At 36.9% G+C, this 23,804-nt stretch overlaps 1 protein-coding gene across 1 annotated transcript in view; it reads left to right on the forward strand.

Annotated features, from left to right (window-relative positions):
* Positions 1 to 23,804, forward strand: part of SLC44A1 (solute carrier family 44 member 1) — a 71,503-nt gene that overhangs the window by 40,203 nt on the left and 7,496 nt on the right. The window contains exons 5-15 of the mRNA XM_058823664.1: positions 351 to 444; positions 5,244 to 5,413; positions 7,212 to 7,301; positions 9,422 to 9,549; positions 10,575 to 10,761; positions 12,687 to 12,852; positions 17,127 to 17,283; positions 17,671 to 17,754; positions 18,833 to 18,970; positions 20,665 to 20,901; positions 22,443 to 22,523. Of these exons, the coding sequence (XP_058679647.1) occupies positions 351 to 444; positions 5,244 to 5,413; positions 7,212 to 7,301; positions 9,422 to 9,549; positions 10,575 to 10,761; positions 12,687 to 12,852; positions 17,127 to 17,283; positions 17,671 to 17,754; positions 18,833 to 18,970; positions 20,665 to 20,901; positions 22,443 to 22,523 (1,532 nt within the window). The remainder of the gene's footprint in view (positions 1 to 350; positions 445 to 5,243; positions 5,414 to 7,211; positions 7,302 to 9,421; positions 9,550 to 10,574; positions 10,762 to 12,686; positions 12,853 to 17,126; positions 17,284 to 17,670; positions 17,755 to 18,832; positions 18,971 to 20,664; positions 20,902 to 22,442; positions 22,524 to 23,804) is intronic.

The following is a 23,804-nucleotide window of genomic DNA, read 5'->3' on the forward strand; positions in this document are numbered from 1 at the left end:
ATTCATGCATTAAAAATTATCAAGAAAAGCATGGTGGAATAGTAGGGGGAGGAGGGCTTCACAGTATTTTGTGTCCTCTTTTACACCACATTGTGAGTTAGTGTTCTCCATTCAAATACTCAGACTTTGGAAAACCCAAAGCTAGATGGAGAGCGTCATTGTATTTTACTGACAGCTGTGTTGGGCTTGATTTACCACATTACAGGAGGAACTGTAGCAAAACTTTGTGGTAATGACATGAGGAGGTGCAGAATTAGCACCCTGTATCAGTTTTAATGCTGTTTGCAAAGAATATTAGTGGTTTTTAAAATTTGTTTTCTGTACCAATATTTTCTTTTACTTTTCAACAGGATCCACTCTGTGTAGCTATGAACTACAGCCATCAGAATATACAACAGACCCAAGGGCTGCCAAGTTATGTCCTAAATATCCTGTTCCAGAGAGGTAATATGATCAAGTTTTCTGATTTGGGGTGGAGGGAGCAGCGATTTGTTTTGATCATGAACTTTAAAAAATACCAACACATGTTCACTCTTACCAGATAGGTGTTTTAGTGTATTATTGTATATATTTCTAAAATTCAGTTTTTAAAAGGTAGTGAAAATAATAGTCAAAGAAAAACCCAAATTATCTGTGTATGTGTTACTGAAACTATTTAATTGTTATCTCCAAATTCTCTTGTCTCATATGACAAACACTGTTCTAAGTATCAGCTGTTTTACTGCCTTTCACCCTATCTATAGCCAGCTGCCTATCAGCAATGCAGATCTGAGACAATCATGGAACATTTTTAATCTTTGGGAGAAAAAAATATGTAGGGATGCACAGTTCTCTGCAGCATTCACTTCTTATACCTTACGTCAGCCAGTCAGATAGATGCAAATTGCTTCATTTTTTACTCTTTCAGTCTGCAAATAACTAATAAAGGGATAGTTCAATACCAAAAAGAGGGCTGTATTTTATTAACAGATCATTTTGAGGTTTATTTTTTTAAGTGTTACATTAGACTGCTGTTTGTGAAATAGGATTGGAAAGTTCATGGCTTCATGAACTCTTGTAGCTGTGCTGCCTGGACCTGCAGAGATGAGCATTGCTGAGAAAAGAAGTGATGTGTTAGTGTTGTTCGCAGCCTTCTGTCAGTAGTTGCACTAACTCAAGAAGAACCATGTTGTGTTTTCTCAAAATTTAGCTTCTCAAATATACTCAGTAGTGAGTGATAACTGCAGAGTCTTTTCTTATGCATAGTTTTCTGTTACGTTTTTTGTAAATATTTGTTCTAACAAACTTGTTCTACAAACTCTGATTTTAAGTCTTTCTTGTATATGTGGTAGCCTCTCCACTGAACCTTTTTTTTAATATTATAGTGACAATTAGTGGGAGCTGGCATATTAGCTTTTTAAAAAAATTTTCCAATATAGATTTATATTCCAGCTAGCCAGCTGTTACTGCCATAATACAAAAACAAATGAAAACTTCAGTGCCAGCTTGCATACTGAAAAGACTTGTTAGTTCTAATTTTTGCCAGAATTATATTGACTTCTCATAGTGTGTTCTAACATGATTCAGTCTCAATAAATACAGCTTAGTAAGAAAACAGAAGGATAGAATAATGTATCAGAGCTCTAATGATGTTATGTAAATTCCTCATAAAAACGACCTTATGTTATTTTAAATAAACTATTGTGTAGGTGGAGTATTTTCCCTTTTTGATGTAGTATCACTAAAATATATGATTCATTTGAGCATTTTTGAGATTGAAAAGTCTGAACTTAATGCCCTAAGGCAAAAAAAGGCCAACATTGTATCTGTAAACAACTGGTTTTCAGGTTTTTATAGTTAAATTATTTGAGTAAGTGTAATTTGAAGGAGAATTGTAATCCTGTTGAGACAACCAAATGAAAACCCAACATCTTGTAGACTGAGGCATTCAGGAAGAACTTACCTAACAGTCACATTTGATCTGTGTCATGGTTTAATGCCATCCAGCAACCCAGACACCCACAGCCAATTGCTTGTTTCCCCATGAGCAGGAGTGGCGAGAGAACTGGAAGGGTAAAAGGTAAAAAGCTTGTTGGTTGATATAAAGATGGTTTAATAAGGGAAGGAAAGCTGCACACATAAGCAAAGCAAAACAAGGAATTAATTAATCACTTCCCAGGGGCAGGCAGGTGTTCAGCCATTCCAGGAGAGCAGGGCCCCATCACATGCAACAGTTATTTGGGAAGACAAACACCATCACTTCAAACATGCCCTCCTTCCTCTTCTTTCCCCCTGTTTATATCCTGCACATGATGCCATGTTTGGATGTTTGGAATATCGCTTTGGTCAGTTTGGGTCACCTTTCCTGGCTGTGTTTCCTCCCAGCCTCCCATACACTCAAAATGTCCTTGCTAGCATGTCAGTAAAAAAGAACAAAAGGCCTTGGCTCTGTGCAAGCTCTACTCAGCAATAACAAAAACATCTCTCTATTATTAACCCTGTGTTCAACACAAATCCAAAACAAGCTCCATACCAGCCACTTCTACCCCAGCTGAAATCAGTGCAATCTGTCAAGGCTTATGAACCCTCTGATCCTCATTAGTTCAATGGGATGCAGGTAGCATATGGTGTGAAGATTGTCCCTTGATGTTTTCTGTTTGATGACCAGGCTTCTTCACAGCCTTCAGCTGAGGCTGTCAATGGACTCTTACCATCCATCTTCAAGGTATTATGTCCAACTTTGACAGAGTAGTACAGTCTAGCAGTGCAGTCAGCAGTATGTATTTCTTCCACACCCCACCTAGATCAGCCTCTGTAGACATGACTGCATGTTTAGAGGGCCCTGGAGGAAAACCTGTCCAGTTCCCTGCAGCATTTATCTATAAATCAGCTGTGCCAAACAGTGCCAAGGGACTGCCCTGTAGAGGTTATAAAGAGCAGCTAGCAGTGTTATTCTAATTGGAATCCTCCTCACTCACACAGGTTGCTGTACTACCCGTGTACATACACAGGGGTAGTAGCAAGAGAAAAAAATTCTTTGCAATCTAGTACTTGAGTAATCAGATGGATCTCTTAACTTCATTTGAATGATGCTTTAAAAGTACAGCTGCTGAGACCATCATCTACTGGCTTCAACTTTATTCGTTCTTGTTTATGATTAAGCATCATGTTGCTATTCTTAGAAATTTTTCCCTGTCAGTAGGTAATATACCAAGATATAATCAAGAGCTCATATAAAATAGTGCAGGTCATAGAGAATAGATCTATTATTGTGTTTTTTATTGGGACACTTTACCTCACCTACTCATTCAGTCAGAACCACTGGAGCAGAAGCAGATCTCAAAAGTGGATTCTCAGGAGTCCCATTTACTCAAGAAAGCTTGTAGGAACTACTAACCTATTTTTTTTTATTAATTAAAACAAACTTAACAATTAATTACTGCACATGAAAATAGTTAACTTAAAATAGGTAGCGAAATTGCTTTAGGTTAAGAGATATTAGATGACTAATATAAACTCTGGTGCAAAAAGCATGTTTTCTTTCATTGGGATATATTTTGGAAGAATACTTTAATCCCATTTGTTCCCTTTTCAAAGCGAATATTTTTGTACTGGGATGCAGGAATAACATTATTTTGCCTACTCCCACCTCAAAATTTGGGCTTTCTTGCTGGTAGCAACAACTTACAAATTCTCTAAGTTTTCTGAAAAGTTGTAGCAGTTAACAATTAAATAAACCTCTCAAATGTCAGTCTTTTTCAGTAATATGCCATATAATAAGCAGCCATATTCCAAAATAGGTTATGTTTTAAGAAGCTAAGAGGATACATGGGCTGCCTTTTAAGTAGGGCAGACATCATTATGGGTTTGTTTTTTAATAACTGTGACTAATGCATAATTACTTTGCTGTACTTAAATGCTGTGTTCATTCCTACGCAAATGCAGACCATCAATATGAGCATCTTCAAATGTGTTTACCTACTCAACACAGTAATCCTATCAAATTTGCGATCATCAGTGAGTTTAAACAAAAACCTAGGATTAACTAATTAATTACCTAGAAATGGCAGGTGATCATAATTTCTCCCAATTTCCTTCCAGAATAGTTACACTTTAATTGTTTTCAGCATGTCATCCTTTTTCCCCAGAAAAACAATGGATGGGAAATATGTGCCTAAGGCAGCTGGTTTATTCACTACGTGTTTAAAATTGTGGCTAGAATTTTAGAAAGACATGTCTTTAAAAGTAGTTCTTGAGGAGAGAAAATGGTTGATTTATAGGTCATTGCTGAAATGGGGAAACTGCAGAAGATTATATTCATTGCTGGTATAGTCCACCAAAATTTTTCAAGTAAGGAAGACTGGGCAGGAAAACAAGAGAAAAGACTTTTTTTAAATTGGATCCAATTACAGGAAGGAACATGTAATTCATGTCTGAAATGTAATTGGGAATTGATCAAATGATGTAATAGGCCACTTTGAAATCTGACATAGTTTATGACCATGGCAGATGGCTACTAAATGGGAGGCATTTAGAAAACAAAATCACCCAGTTTTAAAGGAAAGTTGTTGCTCTTTTGTGTCTTTCTCTTGATAGCAGGTTTTTCATAGCATTCTGCTAAGTTTAGTGCATAGTCTCAATAGTTTTTTGTGAGGGCCTTTCCAAAACACTTCAAAACAATAAAGGCATCCTGGCATGTTTTGCATAGTTCTAAGAAAGTTAATGAATATAAACACTGTGATTGTAATATTCAGTACAAGAACTAGCTTAGTATGGGGAAAGACTAGGAATAAATGCATTCGTTTTGAATGCTGATGTCCTTTAGTGCAATATATATACTCTCAAGAAGAGTATTGTTATTCTGCAATTTCTTTTGCTGCAAATATGGACCAGTATTCCATTTTAAAGTGAGTGAAAGGCATTGTTTCAGCTGCTGGTTCACACCTGACACTTGAAAGAAAGGTATTTAAGTGGAAATAGGAACATATACTTTCTGTGCCTTGTCATTTAAGGGTGGGAGGGTAATAATATCCTATTGGAGTGTACATTCCAGTCTCATAGGGTTGTCTGTAAGAACTGCATCACTTTTCATTATGATCATCCTCATTTCAGCAGCACTTGTGCATTCAACACATGGTTTCTGGTTATGATGTTATAAGGGTAGAATGATTGCATCTATTCACCTTTCATTTGTGTGTTGATGTGGCATTTATATTAAGTAGGAGTAATTTTTTTTTCTGATTTTTTTTTTCTTGTGTCACCAGTGCACCTATTCCATTCTTCCATCGCTGTGCTCCTGTGAACATTTCCTGCTATGCCAAGTTTGCAGAGGCCCTGATCACCTTTGTCAGTGACAGTAGTGTCTTACACAGGCTGATTAGTGGAGTTATGACCAGCAAAGAGATTATAATGGGACTTTGCTTGTTATCACTAGGTAATTGTTTTTCTCATTACTAGCTATTTCTTAGTGTACTCCATTAGGAGGTTGCTAACACACTCTAACCACATTATGAGCAAAAAAACCTGTATAATAGCAACAATCCCTTAGAAAATTATTCAGAATGCTTTTTAAAAAATTTATTTGGGAGCTGGGTAACTTATTCATAAGTAATATACTGGTTTTGTTTCTCTTGTTTCTATGAGATAGAGGATGCATGGCTGTTAATTAGCCAACAATAATTTCTATATAGTTAAGAGAACATCCATCTTTTCTTAATTTTTTATAGTATTCCCCTTTCCCATTTGTAGTAGTCATCTTCTACCAACTCAAGTCCAAATAAACCCTTTCCAAATAAAAAAGACAGGTTGAGAAATGCAAAGTAGCACACTCTGATTGGATGTAGGGCACTTAATTTGTTCCATTTAACATCCTTGCACAAAGATATGAGAACTTGAAGAGCGAGAACTAGAAAATCAGGTGCCCATTTGTTGCACTTTATGTTACCTCCTTCTTCCCCTTCCTTCAAAATTAAAAGCTTTGGGTCTTTGAAAATCTCAGCCTTTTCTGAAGAGCTGGAAATTCCCAGCAATACAGAGGTGCTGAATTTTTTCTATAGCTGTGGGATGCCTCTAGCCTATCAAGTGACACTTTGTGCTGCACTGAAGAGCTGCTTTAACAAAGTTATCTTGTTTGAGGTGGGATGTTGCCCACTGACATAAATTGCTTTCCTAGTGAGTCTGTTTTACTCATACAAAGTATAAAATCTGAAGTCCTAAAATGGGAGTATCATGATATTAGCTATTCATATGAGAGTGTATTATTTAGAAAGAAACACTGCAAAGCTGTATCAGATATAGGGATCTTTTGTTTTCAGTTTCCTTTTGTGGTTAAAGAAAAGGGTAGGGGAGAAGGAAGGGAAAAGGAAAGAAAAAGAGGAGGATGCTAGCTATCATTAACCCCCTCTACATACACACAAAAGACCATTGTGTATTTTTTTCAACTGTAGCTTGAAAGCTGTTTATTTTTACATCTTGACAGATTCAGTATTTGGTAATAATGGTAGAAAACTGTTTGAAATCTGAAAGGTAGTGGCTGATTCACAGTTCTGCTGTTCAGTTAGAGTCAGAAGTTAGTACAGAATCTACATATAGTTAATTTTAAAAATAGTTTTTGTAATATCATAGTTAAACAGAAATTATTTGTTTTAAAACAGTGGGTTAGACTGTGGTTGAAAAAGCCAGGTTCCAGTGGCTTGCATGTGACTGCTGAACACAAACGTGTGTATGTTAAAATACAAATATGTACTTATACACACCACTCACTTAGCCTTAGCTGCTGTATAGTTTTTTACTTGTAACTGGCATGACATTTCAGAATACACAGGTATCATATTAACTGCACTGGTTTGATGTGTGTATTTGAGTACAGACTCTGCCCTGGTCCTCAGGAGGTGTGCTCATGTTACCAGACTCAAAGTACTGTCATGCCTTGCTATCTGTTTGGTCATTGTCTAAGTACATCTCTGTCTGTATGCATGCATTATGTCTTGTGTTTGATGTATCGTGTAAATGTATTTATGCTCTCTTTGTTTTAATCAACATTATCAAAGCAGAAGTTATAGAGGTGCCTGATTTTCTTAACTATCTATTCAGTGAGTTTGTAAGCCTCAAAAAAGAAACCTGTCTGTAAAAATTCTGTTGGAAGGCAGTTCCCTTAGTACAGTGGGAAAATTAGGAAGGCTGTATCTACTTGAAGTAATTAGTCTGCTTATTTTATTTGTCTTCTTTTGCAGTGTTGTCCATGATTTTGATGGTTATAATAAGGTACATTTCAAGAGTACTTGTCTGGATTTTAACAATTCTTGTCATTCTGGGATCGCTTGGTAAGTCTTGTTTGTTTCCCACTTGGAGTGCCCAGTTCTAATCCTTGTGCTCCATTTCCTCAGCCCAGCTACAATTCTTACATACTTGGATCATGCATTTCCCTTCAGCCTTTTCTTTTTGAGTCCCTTTTCAGATGCACATCCAAAATGCCACCTTAGTAATTGCAGATCTCTCTCAGAGAGTACATTGCTCCTTGGATATTTGCACACCCTGCTTGGCATCAGTCATCATGTAAGCCTAGCTCACTAGAGCCCACAGGTGACAGTGCAGGAGATTCCTCACAGCACTTGTATCACAACCCTAAATGTTGCCTACTTCTTTACCTGCCTTCCAAACAGGTCAGCAAGGCAGCTAAACCTGGGTGTGTCTGGTGGTACTCCCATGCCTCAGCTGGTGCATGAAGAAATCAAAGGGCAACTCTTGCTCATGCAGCTGAATATATTTACAACTCTGACATGTTCGTCAGCCCTTCAGTTCTTTGAGTAGCTCTTTAAGACCTGTTCTTGAAGAGAGGAAGTAAAGGTGCTTCTCCAACAATTCTAATTAAATTATTGTATTTCTGTATGACTCAGGAACACCTGCATGACCTAGATCATATGTGAAATGCCACCAGGCAAGCTATCTTGGAAATGACCAAAGGTTGTTTCCTCCAAAATTATGTAGCTTGTGTGAAAATAGTCTTATTTGGTCACATTAGCTTTTAAATTCATAAAACAAAAGTTTTCTACACTTATTACTGAGTAGCTAAGCCAAAATGTCTGGGCAGATGACTGCACAGAAAGAAAAAAAATAGAATAATCACATTAGGAAGCACTAGTGATTTAATTCTCGCAATTCAAGACTGCAATGGATGGAAAAAATCAGCAGACCATCTGTATTTTTCCAGGATCACTTTGGTTTTCTAATTAATGGCCTCACAATCTATGACCAGGGAAAAGGAAAAATATGGATTTTTTTTTCATTTATATTCTCTTTAGAAGCTGAGCAGCCATGTTGAGTGGAACAGTTGAATAACTTATCTTACTGGCATCTGTTACTATGTTCTAGAAAGTTACATCCATTAAAATAATGGATTGAATAAAACCTCATCTTTTATGACATATACTGCTTATTCTGTCTTGACTGTTTGTTTAGGAGGTGTCAAAAGAGCATTCTTCATTTTAGACCTGAACAAAGTATGTTCAGCAAAAACATGGCAATCACAGAATGCGTGAGGTTGGGAGGGACCACAGAGGCTCATCTGGTCCAACCTCCCTACTCAGCTTATGCATTTGATTCAGAAATACCAGCAGAACAGAGAAGGACAATTAAAAGAGAAAAGGAATGTACCACAGAGGAGAGGTTATCTCCTTGAGGGGCTGGAGATCTGTGTTCAAGAAAAGTTCTACCTTGGAAAAGCAGCTAGAATAGGAGAATGTTTTTCTGGCCGTAAGGCTAGGATTAACATAATAGGGGTGAGAAGATAGTACCTCACATTGTATTTGCCTTCTGTGCTTTTACTAATGTTTTTTCTGGTGTCCAAGACATTGTGTGAGGCATGTTTAGCTACATATCATTAAGGTGCTGTTTCCAGCATCAGGCTGATGCTTGTTGTTTGTAGTCTTCCCAGGAACAGTAGACTCCTTGCTTTGTTGTTATTTCACATCCTAATCCAAAGGTCTGTCTTTATTTTCCCTCCTAAATTCTTACTCCCTGCATTATTGCACACACCTATACATTCATACATACAGCCTACCACAGAACTATTTATTCTTCCTTTTGTTCTTTTATTATCTGTGTAGTGGGAGCTGTGCTGTTCACTATTAGGGCTTTCCATGAAGTAGTTTTTCAATGCAGTTTACCCTAAAACACAGAGTCAAGGTTCTGCAAGTCTCTTAAGTGGTCATAGTATGGTGAGACTGTGAAAAGAATATATTCACTTGAGAAGAAGGCAACAGAGGAGAACTAGGTACTTCTCCCTCCTCTCAATGTCCTGTTGGGTTGAGCATCAGTGCTTTTGAGTATTCACTACCAGACTAGACTTAAAAGGAAAGAACTGTTTTATTTCTCTGGGACTAGGTGGTATATATCACACAGAAGGTTCATTTTTTTATCCTTCACTTTTCTCACTAAAACATAGGTGGTACTGGAGTCCTGTGGTGGCTCTATGCTAAACAACGAATGTCCGCTGGTGCTCTTGAGACCCAAATAGCCAAAGACAATCTTCAGGCTCTCTTGATCTATGCCATTGCAGCTACAGTCTTCACGGTATGCTTTGCTAATGATGGTATTATTTTCTGCTCTTGTCTTCCTGTTAATCTCTATTTTTTGTCCAGGTGAAAGCATTGTATTGCACACATTTTGGAACAGTTTATTTCTGCCACAATTTCTGTTGAAGTGATTTTCTTTCATTGTGCTATTTTTTTAACTTTTAGGAATTGTTCTCTAGCACCTGATTATGAGTCAGGGGAGACTTTCTAGGAGCTGTTCTCTGTTAGTCTGATTTTAAGTCAGGAGAGACTTTCTAAGCCTGCAGCTACTTTCATCTACTGTAAAATATCCACAGGGACTTCTAAGAATAGGTATGATACTGGACTGCCAATCCAAAGAGATTTTTCTTAGCTTCTCAGTTCAGAGGTACTTAGTCATTTCAGTGTATTAATAGTCCTTAGCCTACTTCTGAAAGAAGTTGTTCGTAAATCATTATGAATTGAAATACTAACACCATTTTAACCAATTTGTCTTCTTTGGGCCTTGCTGTTAATTTCAGAGTCACTGAATTTACTATTGGAAACTGACAATGTTTGACTAACTTCACAGGAAATCTTCCTCTTCTGTTCTTGTTGCTTCACATCCTAATCCAAAAGTTCCTCTCTGTTCCCTCTCCTAGATTCTTACTCCCTATATTATACACATATATACGTACATCCTATAAGACCACCACGCCATGGTCAGATATATATTTTAAATTACCTTTCTTAAAGGTAATTAAAGGTTAAAACTGGCTGATTTCAGTGCTTTTAAAACGTAATTGAGGATAGAACCTGGTCTTGTCTCATCAGCTTAAAGCTATGATGATTCCAAATACGTACTTATGAGAATGGAATTCACCAAAAGTATAATTTGGAAAATAATTTATTACCAGAAGAAGCTGATAGAGGTTTTACATTTTGATGTTGTGATTTTATAGATAATGTGTTAATTTAGTGTATTTGAATATCCTAACTGTGTGAAAGAGTATCTTGATTCTGTTTCAGTACTCTAAAATGTGATTTGGAAACTTCTCCCTCCAGGTTGTCTTGTTCTTGATCATGTTAATTATGCGCAAAAGAGTAGCTCTCACCATTGCCTTGTTCCACGTGGCTGGCAAGGTCTTCATTCACCTGCCACTGTTAGTCTTCCAGCCATTTTGGACATTCTTTGTGCTTATCCTCTTCTGGACATACTGGATCACTGTCCTGCTTTTTCTTGGTACTACAGGTAAGCAGTGACTTACTTTAAATATTTTTCATTTCATTGTTGTATGATTTGTAGCAGAGTTGACGAAAAACCCTGTGGGAGTCTCAAAGAAAAAGGCCCACTTGTTGTGCTTCTATTCCTGTCTGCTGCTTCACTGCCCTCAGGTTATTGTGCACTTGAGTCTTAATTCCCAGCATGGTACTTTGTGTGTTATGATGGCTTTTTGATTTGGTGCAAGTTGGCTTGCTGCAAACCATGAGACACTAATAATAAAACTGCTGTAGCAATTTTTCAAATAATTCCCTCTAATTTTTCACACACAAGTTAAAGACAGCATAAACTTGGAGTCACCAAGTATTGTACTCACACAGATGAGTACACAGTAAGGGAAGGGCCATTGCACACAATACTGTCTCCCACAATGTAAATATTGTGATTTTAGTTTTCAATTGTTTGTAACTTAAGTGTCCAGTATTATTCCAGAATCAATAGGGATATTTTTCTGCTGCTTGTGCATTGTATTCTGAGAGCAGCCAATGTACTGCTAATTCCTGCCTGCTCTTCAGTATGTAGAAGGTGAAATCTTTGTTTGTATTCAGGGTCTGACAAGAGCTTCTAGAATTAATCAAGCCCATAGGTCCAAATCTTAGTTACTTCAGCAAAAAAAAACACCACAGCAGATGCTTTTTAAACAGTCTGTTATTTGCAGTACATTGTAGGCAACAGAGACTGTCATTCATTATTAAATGTCTTAAAATTTTGAAACATGTTGTTTGCTACTGACCCAAAAGTAGCAGTGTTTCAAGTCACAAGGCTATTTCACAGTAATACAAGATAAATATTTTTCATATCATGAGTTCTAGCAAAGGTTGGAGGCAATAGAATTCATATGTTCCTGTTCTCATTACTGATGGAATTTTTAGTTTTCATTGCATGCTGTGCTATGTGCAGAAAATGGTCACCACTGAAAGTCTCAGCCCTGTGCTTCATTTTCTGAGTCAGACCACTGCACAGGCACTTAGTTTGTAGGAGAATGTAGTCTGATATTAAAGTTAACTGACAGAATCCTTCAAACTGCCTTGATTTTGCAAAAACTGTCTTATCTTTTTAGCTTATATATACTCAGTATCATCACTATTATCAGTTAAACAAACTGTTTCTGCAAATAAGGCCAAATCCTTGTTCACCAAAATCAGAATTATTTCAATAGTTAACCTATTGACAAGAAAACATTCATTTTATATGTAAGTATAAAAACATAACTAAGAATGTGGTGCTGTCAGTGCTAAGTCAAAACAATGCTTTTCAAGGTAAGCACTTTGTACACACTTCCTTGCAGTGTTTTTCTGAATCTCATCAGCTATTCATGTAAATGTTGTATAAGGTGAAACATCTCACTGTGCATTAACACATTGAAATAGAGCTTATCTTAGCTCTGACGTGCTGTCAGTCTCTACATTATATTGATATTCATATTAGACAAAGAGTTGATGCATTTTTGAATATATGAAATGACATATTTAGAATTTCTAAGGCTGCTTCATATGTCTGCTACTAGCTTTAAAGCTAGAAGAACTTACCATAGGGAAAACAAAAGTGATTGTTAATGTTGACATCTAGATGTAAGGAGCTGATACTGATTCCTACTGTATGAAAAATACTGATAAGGCAGCAAACTCAGATTTGAAATTACTGAAGTGGACTTCCATTATGTTTAACTATATGAATTTTTGCTATGAGATGGTGGTTAGTTGTGGAATTTTTTTAGTGTATTTTTTCAGATACCATTATACTTATTGTAAATGTGGTAATTGTAAATTTAAAAGTATGAGTAGAAACTAGAGAGGTTTCTGCTGTAACTGGCTATGAGCTGCTAATACCATATGCTTCCTTCATTATGAGTTCATGTAAGCCTCATTTTGCTTTTTACCCTCATTCATTTCTAGGTAGTCCTGTCCCAAATGAAGAAGGATTTGTTGAATTTCGGATGGCAGGTCCTTTGAAATACATGTGGTGGTACCACGTAGTGGGACTCATCTGGATCAGCGAGTTTATCCTAGCCTGTCAGCAGATGACAGTAGCAGGGGCTGTTGTAACATACTATTTTACAAGGTAACGTTAACCTAGGAAGCTCTATCATGGGTAGCCTACACATTGACTTAGCAGAAATAATGAGCAGCAAGGTTTCTGGGGAGAATATTTGTGTCCATTGGGAAAGCAGGGGAACAATTAAATTGCCTTGACCCTTTTTAAATAATGTAAAGTCTGTTTTGACTTTGCAAAAGTTTGTTTGCCTTTGCCTTTGCATTTGTCAAGATGGTATTCTTGACATATAAGACTTGAAGTATTATTTGCCTTGTAACCTGTGCACATTCTACAGGTATGGTATGGGTGGTTATTTACAAAGTAGGATGAGTCTGGAAGGTCATCTGTTTTGCTAAATAATTAATGCTGATAAGATCTATAGCAGAGGTTAAAAATAGTGAAAGCAATTGATTATTATTTTAATTGCAAAACAGTGCCCTTAAAATTATTTACAGTGCTTCACTAATCTTCATTAATCTTTCCTTCACAGGATTCCTTAAGATCTTATTAGATTAATAATTTATATATAGATCCTGACAAGATCGCATAGAAATTAATGTAAAATTTTAAAGCTCCATATTTTATTGCTGTACTTGTGAACTAAATTGTGTATCAGTTTTTTGAATAATGTATGCAGGTATTTTTCAAGTGCATGATTCAAATCGCAAATGTTTAATTGCTTTGTCTTTTTCATTGAGGCCGTTACCTGAACTACATTTGTCTCCTTTTCTGCCCTACTCTTTAAAATAATACCAAAAGCAAGGAATTTATTGTGCTGTCAGAAGTTTTGTTATTTTATTAATGATTAAGTTCTCCACTATACCAATCAAATAAATCTATGAGGTTATTACAAGATGTTACAGGGCTGTAATCTTGTGAATAATTAAACTAGATTGAGTATGGAATGAGGAAAATACAGAGGAAGGAGAATAACTCTGCACTGAAATAGATTGCTTAGCAATGTGTATGCTTCATCTGTAAGTTTATGTATTTCCTGTGGCCTGAGGGTGAATAATTTTTATTTCATCCGTACCCTATAATTCCATGACAGCAATTTTATTTTAAATTAGTAAATACTCATTTCTCTCTGTTATCTTCTTTTTGCATTTTAAGGTACAACCGTAATTTGAAATGTGACTTGTAAAAACAGAAAAGGCATTAATTTGCACTTACCCATTATTTTGCACATGAACAGCTTTCCAAATCAAATGAGATGAGGTTGTCCATGGAGAAATGTTTTATACGTGTTCGCTGCTCATTCACTTTACCCAGATGGATTCCTTTCAACTCAGGCAATAACAGGCCTCAAAGTGTTTCGCATTACAGACTTTGCCCTGAAAATGAGGAAGTGTTTAGTTTGCCTGGGCATGAGACTCAAGCAATTTATGTGATTGTGCCTAACAAGGAGTAAAATTTGTCTTCCCGTAAAAGCTAATTGGAATAAAATACAGAGTAAACCTACTTTACTCATTAACATCTGAGGATTATGCAGATATTAGTTTCGTGGAATGAAGAATCTACTTCTGTTTGCTTTTCTGAGTGAAATTCTCATCTTTTCCAAGCTGGGAAGATCCTTTATTTTTGAATGTTATCACATGTTTCTTAATATGCTTATTATCATGCTTTTATTTCCAATAAAGAAGAAGAGCTGTTCTTTAAATGTTTAATTAGTGCTATCCTTTGAGAGAGATGTATAAATGAGTTTCTTGGTAGAAAAGAATAATGGCATGAAACTGTGAACATGAATATTTATCTGATAAATTAAAAATATTATAACTACAGTGCATAAAATAACTTATTTTAAGGCTCAACCCTTGGTACATTGAGGATATAACAGCTAAATCAAAAATTTAAAAAATCTGAGCAAAGAGTTTACCTGATCAATTAGTAATATCCACTCCAAAGTCCATACAAAGATCTCCAAAAGAACAAGAGAGGAGAAGGCAAGTTTATCAGTAGCCTTACTAAAAAAGTATTAGCACAGTTTCCTACTGTTTTGGAAGGTTTTGAATTGCATACCATCTGGTGCAACTTTAAGGGAATTGCCAGTTCTTAATAGTGGTAATGCAGCCAACTGCTAGTAAGACTACCTGAAAACAATGAGTGTTTCCAGTTGCTTGAAAAATCACTGGCCAAGGTATTGGCAAAAACTGGTTAATATAGAAGTTAAAGTGTCACAGAGTTCATTGACAAGAATCACTCTACTACTTAGTAGATGATTAAAGCACACTTTAAAAAGGAAAAGTAGGACTAAAATCAGTTAATCTAAGACTAAACCTAAAATTATGTGGAAGCTGGGGATAATAAAAGCTAAGGATGAGAAAGCATAAGGATAAAAAGAAATGAGGGAGACCCTCTCATCAAATCATAAGGCTAAGAGTAGGCTGTCTTGCCACTCTTAGCCCCAGGCTTCACCAACAGTGTAGGCCTAAAGAGTTAAACAGCACTTAAACTTAGCATCACTTAATCAATAGCGTAATTTAATGAATTTAGTGAAAGAGTGTATAGTATTTACTATGAGCACAACAGTGACTCAGTTACTTAGACCTGATTTACTTACCCCTGTAACATTCACAGTACATTTGCTGTAGCACATTCACACTCTCATGTGTAGGTACAAGGTATAGACTCGTGAAAATTCCTCTCAAGTTTAGTGAAGTGCTCAGGTCAGATGCTTCTACATCTTCTCAAAAGGTGAAGGGTTGAGGCTTGAGAAGTGGGTTGTCAGCCCAGGCTCTGTCAGCAACATTTGATGTTGGTCGTCTGAGTATCACAAATTTAAGTGTTCAGTGGCTCAGAGAGGTCCCACTCAGAAGGAGGTGCTGGTCATCGGCCACTGTGGTCCAGGAGTTTACAGGGTTGCAAGAAAATTGGCTTTAGTCATGGTAATTTTCCATCCTGTCCACAATTCAGGTCTGTTACTTTCTTTGAAAGTTCAATAACAGAAATGGTTGTTCTACCTAGGTTGATATTTGGGCACAAAAAATACGTTTACAAGGCTGTTCCTTTAAAAACAGGAGCCTGATAGACAGGACAAGTTCCTGGGAGCAGACTGTGTTTCTGATAATTTTGAGGAGCTGAGCCCAGGTGCTGTTTGTCAAGACAGGGTCTAACAAGCATTTCTGAGATTGTAATGCAGCCCAAGATGGGAAGGGACAAAGGGGATGCATCACCACACTACTCTTATGTGTTACAATTCAATTTAAACAGAAGAGCAAAGAAAACTAAGTCTTTGTGAATAAAATGGATTGATCACAGAAAGGTTCAAAATATACTCCAAAACTTGATTAAAGCCAAAGGAGGTTAGATGTTAGTGCCAACTAAACCAAAAAAAAGTTTGTATATTTTATTTTATAGTAAAAGAGGCAAAGGGAAAGAAGGAGAAAAGAAAGGAATATGTAGAAAAAGAGCAGGGGGGGGAACAGGAAGAGGGACAGGGGTTAGGTAGAACCATACCATCCTTCCAAGGGTTCCCCACACCCCAGAAAGTATAGAATCCAGTGGATTCATATCTATTTGGGCCAGGTAGGAATACCTTGAGGGCACGTTTGACACTGTCTCTTGCAACACTGTGGATCTGGTACATCATGGTGCTGTGCTCCAGTGCAAGATCTAGGGGCCCCTTGTGGGGATAACTTTTGCTGGGCCATGACAATCCGTCTGCTGTCATTCACGTGGATGTCCTGTAGATGTGGCTTTCCCAGGTGAAGAGGTGACTGCACCTGGGCAGGTCTGCCCTACAGAGTATTGGCATTCACTGCCTCTTACCAGTGGCTTTTTCACCACACACCCGAGACCTGTCCTTCCCACCCCCACCCTTTAGTGTGAGGGCCTGTGCAAGTCTGGCAGCTGATAGTCCTGGGGCTGTGGTCTCCACCCCAAAGGTGTGAGGCTTAATCCTCCTGTGAGTGTTTTTATTTTTTTTCCAGCCCAGAATTGAGTCACTTTCTCTGATCTCCATCAATTCGCGGTCCAGAGCCTCAGTCAGGAGGCTCATTCAGGGTGTGGTGGTCTTCCATGCAGCTTTTGTTATAAAGTTTTGCTATAATAGGCAAAAGTCCTTCATAAGAATGCTTAAGCCATAAATGATAACATTGCAGTCTCCAACAGTATGACATACCAATTCCTAATCCTCGTCCTGCATTAGAGACAATTTGTACAGTTACACAGATTGTCAGGGTGGAGTGAGCAATATATCCTGAAAGCTAGTATGAGCATAATATATTCCTTTTGTACATTATTTTATTGAGAATTTGTAGCACTTCTTAAATACTTAGGGTTTTTTTTTCTCTTTTCAACAGGGAGAAAAGAAATCTGCCATTTACTCCTATTCTAGCATCTGTTAATCGCCTTGTTTGTTACCACCTAGGAACAGTAGCAAAAGGGTCTTTCATTATCACACTAGTGAAAATACCACGAATGATTCTTATGTATATTCATACACAACTCAAAGGGAAGGTAAGAGAAATAGATTCAATTTTCTTATAAAAACTCAAGGCCTGATATGTTTACCTGTTTATTTAGTCAGTGTGGGAGGGTGGAAGTCTTGTTTTAGAATAGATCGGGGTAACAAGAAATTCTTCACTGTGAGGGTGGTGGTGAGGCACTGGAACAGGTTACCCAGAGAAGCTGTGGATATCCCATCCCTGGAAGTGTTCTGGGTCATGCTGGATGAGGTTTTGAGCAACTTGGTCTAGTGGAAGGTGTCCCCCAAGCCATCCTCCATGAGACTGATACAGATTGCTTAAGTTAGCAGGCTGAATATCAGTTACTGAAGCACAAGGGAATATTAGTTTCCATAAAAAACTCTTTATCTATGTTTTCCCACATTCTGTGCTTCTCTAGGAAAATGCTTGTGCTCGCTGTATGCTTAAAGCCTGCATTTGCTGCCTTTGGTGTCTAGAGAAGTGCCTGACATATTTAAATCAGGTAAGATTTTCCATATTTACGTTTTATGTAAGGGCCAATATTAGTATATATATATATATATTCCCAGAGTGCAATCTGATGTCGACACACAGTGTATTGTACTTTGGAACTGAACTTGAATGACAGAACTTCAGTCTTGTCTCCATTACTGAAATTACACTGCAAATCATTACATCTTTGGAATATAAATAAAAACTAAAAAATAGCCCATATTCATCTTTGTGAACATGGTTTCTCAACTTTATAACAATTTAGTGGTTTAATGGAGCAATTCCCTCTTAGGTCTGCTCAGTCAAACTACATCTGAGTTTCAAAATATTTTTGCTATGAAAAGAGAATTAAGCTTTTCTATGCATAATATTTAAGATTCTCACAGTGTAAAAACTATACAAAACATAAAATTGTCATCATCATCTACAAAGGACAAAAAGAGTTGCAAAGTGCAACACACTGGCAGGTCCTTGTAAAAGACCCATTGTAAAAGTGGGTTTATGGGCCATAAATATCACATAAATAATTATCAGATACATAAATATCTTGTACATAATATCTCTTTCACTGTTGTTAATTTTTTTTTACTGATGGAAATGTAGAGAATAAAATTGTAAGAAAGCATTTTAAACACCCGAATGTAATCCTTGAAAACTGTCCTCACTAACCTTGAATGCAGTCTAGTTAAGTATTTAGAAATTATCTTGGTTGACTTGTGTGGCACTCAGATTCTTTTATATTTCCAGATTGGCTTTTTTGAAACTATTTAATTTCTGTAGCTATGCTACTGTTCACCTCCTCCTGCAGAGGAATTGCAAATTCTGTTTAATGAGTTTTTTTTGAACAAACTTGTTAATGCATAAATTATGAGCAAGAGAGGAGAAGAATAGTAATTCTTTACCTCATATAATCTTCTGTCAGCTGGTTCATATTGCTTGATTCAACAACTCTCAAGGGAATTTTTGTTCATTAAAATCATATGATGAATGTGTTTTACTCAAAGCTGTATCTTCCCCTTCACCTTCCCCACCCTCCATCTGAAATGCCTGATCATTCTATGAATAAATCTTCAATCTCCTTTTCTCAGAATGCTTATACAGCCACAGCTATCAACAGCACCAATTTCTGCACCTCAGCAAAGGATGCCTTTGTTATCCTAGTGGAAAATGCTTTGCGAGTGGCTGCCATAAACACAGTTGGGGATTTTATGCTGTTTCTAGGAAAGGTATGTCTGCTGCATACAGTTGTTACAGATCTATGTGGGAGCAATCTCTCTTTAGCAAGGGTTTGAACCCTAATTCAAAATACCTTAAAAGTCCTGTTTCATGGTGTGCACTTCTTCACATCTAGCTGCATCATGTTAGGAAGGGACCATCCACTATAGGGAGCATAAACAGATGATCTACTTAAATTTAGTAGAAGTGACTAGAGAGGAATAGCTGAAGTTTATGACACTTTTTGCATTTTTTAGGGAGTCAAGAGAAAAGTGATTAAAAAGTCTAAGGTTTTGATTTTGTAATTCAGACAAAGAATTGTAAGGAAAGGAAGTTGTTCTTTTAAATTCTGTGTAGTATGGAGTTTCTAGGTTTATGTTGAAAATTTGACACATTAGTGATCACCTTTTTTGACAAAATCAGACTGGAAGAGTACAGAAGCCTGCTATGAGGAACTGCAAGTTTAAGCTACTAAGTTAGTTCTACTCTGAGAATTAAAAGAAGACCAGAATAATTTCTGTGATCAGTCAGCCTTTTGGATTTCCAGCTAATGGAGATACACTTTAATCCAGTGAATTATTTCTATCCTTTGAAGTGCCATAATTTACTGAAACAATTAATACCAGATTATTTATCTGGACACTGGTTGGACTGATCTGTATTCTTTATTGCATTCCTCTACTGTTAAATCAGAAGTTCAGCAGGCTGGACCTTGTATCCTGTAATTAAGTGAGTAAGCAGTGAGAAGAAATAAATGTATAGGGGAGATATAGGTGCTTTGGAGAACCTGAAATTACATCACAGAGTTTTTCTGGGGAATCTGAAAAGTTAGGAAACACCTCCTGAAAAGACATCTCAGATTATTAGAAAAATGTTCAGGTGACAGACATGTTCAAATGAACAGTGCACATAAAAATCAATATCAGCTCAAATAATGCTACACTATCAGCATCTCCTCTAGCAGTTCAATGTGATGTTTTTGTAAAAGCTGACCTATTTTATGATTATTGCAACTATTTATGAAAAGCAACTATTGTTTAGTTGCTTTTCATAGTAATACACTCAGAAATATTGAAAAAATTACTTGGCACCACCAATTTAGTCTTTTTGGTTTTGTCAAAACCAGACTGATACCCAGTGGAATGTCTGTTACAGGCTCATACATAGTGTAGTGCTGTAGAGACTGTTACATGAAGTGCCTCATGTGAGCTCTGATCTGCTTTCTCCTGAATGGAGAAGAAATAGATATTAAACAAGCTTGGAAATTGTTTCCACTAGCAAAATGAAAAATATACCATTCTCCTAATACCTAACTTCTGCCTCCATCCCAAATAAAAAAACAACTGCATGTTAGTTGATGCATGGCATTTGATTGTGGGGTTTATATAATTGACAGGACAAAGTTCTTTTTTACAGGAATATTGTATAACACTAGAATGATGACAGCAGAATATAAATGTAATTTTCTCTGAAAAATACTCTTTGTGATGAAGAATGTGTAACAATTGACTTGAACCTGCTGAAAAATGAATTAAATGTCTTTTATCCTCAGGGACATGGGGAATCCAGGAGGTAAAGCTCTTGTCTGTTACCTCTAGTTCTAACCTTGGCAGACCAAGAAGCATACTGCCTTAACACAAACAAACCAAACAAAAAATTTCAAAAGGCTTCTGCCATTAGAGTTGTCTATCATTTTCTTCTTCAGGTCCTGATTGTCTGCAGCACAGGTTTGGCTGGCATTATGTTGCTGAATTACCAACGAGATTACACCATCTGGGTGCTGCCACTCATCATTGTCTGCCTCTTTGCATTCCTGGTTGCTCACTGCTTCCTTTCCATTTATGAAATGGTTGTTGATGTCCTTTTCTTATGTTTTGCCATCGATACAAAATACAATGATGGGAGCCCTGGCAGAGAATTCTACATGGATAAAGTTCTCATGGTAAGTTTTCCCTTACTCTCAAAGTGTAAGGATCTGGTTCCATAAAATAGGTATTTTGACAATGGAATGAATGCAGTAGCTGAGTTCAGTATGGGGTTTTCTTGGTTTTTTTTTTTGCCTTGCCATCTTGTTCATGGCTTGATCAAGAAACAGTGTCATGTGATAAGCATCAAGTAAGTAATGATGCTTCCTTCCCATGGTATTGGCTTCTGTTTGCTAGCTGTTGGATGAGCAGTGATCTCACAGATTCATACTCTTGGATATCCTGTCTTGTAAATTACACAGTGCAGAATAGAAAGAAACAAAACAAAGGAAGAAAGCTTGGGTTTTTTTTACTTTCCCAAGAAGGACTTGTCTTTGGATATGAGAGAGGAAAAATATCAGAGTATTTTACCTCATGCATAGATAGTGATCACAGTGGAGTTTTGATATAGGCATCGACCAGAATTGGCTCTGTCACACCTAGAAATACCAGGCTTTATGTCCTATCCTGGAGCCTACTTTGTCAAGGCCTTTTGCAAGTCCGATTAATTTTGTCTATTTTTGTCCATGTTATTCTCTGTTCACTATAGCTAGAAACCAAGATATAAAAAATCTGCTTGTCAAACCTCTCACCTTTTTTGTTGCATAGGAAATTTCTTGTCAATGTTTTTAAGTGGCAGGTGTAGAATATGTCTCTGTAAAATGTACCCTTATGTAGGCTAGAGGAAGATTCTCATGACTTCTTAGCAATTTTTTTTTTGGTGGGAAAATCATGCCAAGAGTTTAGTGCTAATTTTTTTGTAAACCTCTATGGAATGTAGAATATATAATAAATAAATAAATCAGCTGCTGATAAGTTGCTTTTTAACAGAGTAAGAGTAAAATGCAGCAAGTTCTCTCAAAAGAAAGCATTGATAGATTGTGAAAGCATTGAGGGTTTCTTTAGTCAACAGTCAATATCACAAAACCTCAGCAGCTAAAGTTTACTGACATGTTCTGTAGAATTCTTGCCTTTAAGAGAAAAATATTGCTTAACATTTTATAGCATATTTTCTAATCTGCATGAAAAGGAGATTGTGATTTTGTGAAAAATGTAAGAGGTTGAATTAAGGACAGTTAGGGAAATCAGCCAAATCTTGCCAGTAATTATCTTTAACTCCCTTTGTTTAATGTAGTTCTAACATTCGGCACAGAATAAATGAGATTCTGATTTGTTTGGGGTATTTGTTGTGGATTTTTTTTGTTTGGTTTTGACTTTTTTTTTTTTTAAATCAGCCTTTTACTTTCTTTCCCCATAAAGGAGAGCATTGCAGGGTAAATATGAAAATTGTAAGAGCACACAAGGCAGACATCTGTCTGGCTTCCAGAATTAAGAGGCAGACCTTTGTGGTTATTTGGAAGGCTTTTTTGATACCTTGTGGTTCAGTCTAAGCAAGAGAAGTGGGAGATGCAAATTAGCTAGATATTTTGAGTAGTTACATCTTGAAGTTTCTGTCTTGAGATTTAATGTTTGGAGTCTGCTCTGTGAAAGCACTTGTGTTTTCATTACTGTTTTCCAGGAGTTTGTGGAGAACAGTAAGAAATCTATGAAAGAAGCTGGCCGGGGAGGTGGAGCTGAGGGCAGAGAGCTAAAACCAATGGTAGGTGCAGATGAGGAGGCGATCCTCCAAGAGTTTCACTTTTACTTCTTCTCCCTCTTTGTCTTTACTGACTGCACTTCTTCAGGAGAAGTTTTTGTTCTCTGTATCACTCAAGATGTTCTGCTTTTTCTGTTTGTGAGCTTGCCTATCACCTGGATGGCAGAGTTTTTGTCACAGCTGAGACCATCTCCTGTAAAAGTAAGATGAAAGGAACTGTCTCATATGAAACAAATGCAATGTCATTTCATTAGGATTACTGGTGCATGCCATGTGGTATATGCAGACAGCCCCAGATGCTGAACAGTCTAAAAATAAGATGGTTCTGAGATTCTATGGGCTCTTCTCAGCCCTGAGATGAACAATTTTTGCTCATCTTATATTCACTGCAAAAGCCTGAAATGAAGAACACTTACTGCGTGCATCAATTGTTGCAAAGTAAGACCAGGTATTCAAAGCCCTCACCAAATTATCTTACACAGTGCCAAGGAATTGGATACAGTGATTCCTTTCAACCTGCTCAAATGACATTTCTCCCAGTTGTTTGTTTTATTGCCAACTACTTATGTTGCTTGTCTCTTGTGTGCTCTTTCCATCTCACACTGTCAGATGCACAGACAGTGAACAATGCATCATTTATGCTTCTGCAGCCTGTTTTACTTATGGTGTGCCTGTTAGGAAGGCATTGCATGTCTGAGTAGCCTGGAATAAGAACACTATACATGGTACAGATAACAGATAGGAGTATAAGTTTGGAAGGTGGAGAACAGAGGGCGTATAACAGAGAGCCAGGCTGGGCAAGGTATGATTTGTCATCGTACATTATGACTTTGTGAAACAAAATATTTTTCCATTATCACTTTCTGAGAGTCTTTGGGGTCTTATTCATTTCCGTACCATGGGGATCATTTTTTAACCAAATGGGATCTAAATAAGTGTATGCTAACAGAAGAATTTATTTTTCCAGCAATGTATGTGAAGTCATGTTGCATGAGCATTTTTTGACTAAGCTGGAATGGGTTCCTGCTATAGACTGGATAGATGTGTAGCTTTGCGTGTTTTGCTATTTCATTATGGCATACCAGTTTCTAGATTTGCTTATGCCTAAATGCTGCTGTGTTTATACATATAAAAAACTAATTCTATGCTCATTTACTGTTTTCTTCTGGGAGTAATTCTAGCTGGTCAAGCAGACACTAACGTTGGGATTTTCAGAGCGAGCTAATTGCTGTAAATGCAAATGTACCATGAAAATAATTGAGAATTGGGTGTGCAAACGCTCTA

The sequence above is a fragment of the Ammospiza caudacuta genome, chromosome Z, assembly GCF_027887145.1.
Source record: "Ammospiza caudacuta isolate bAmmCau1 chromosome Z, bAmmCau1.pri, whole genome shotgun sequence".
In the NCBI taxonomy this organism is placed as follows: domain Eukaryota; kingdom Metazoa; phylum Chordata; class Aves; order Passeriformes; family Passerellidae; genus Ammospiza; species Ammospiza caudacuta.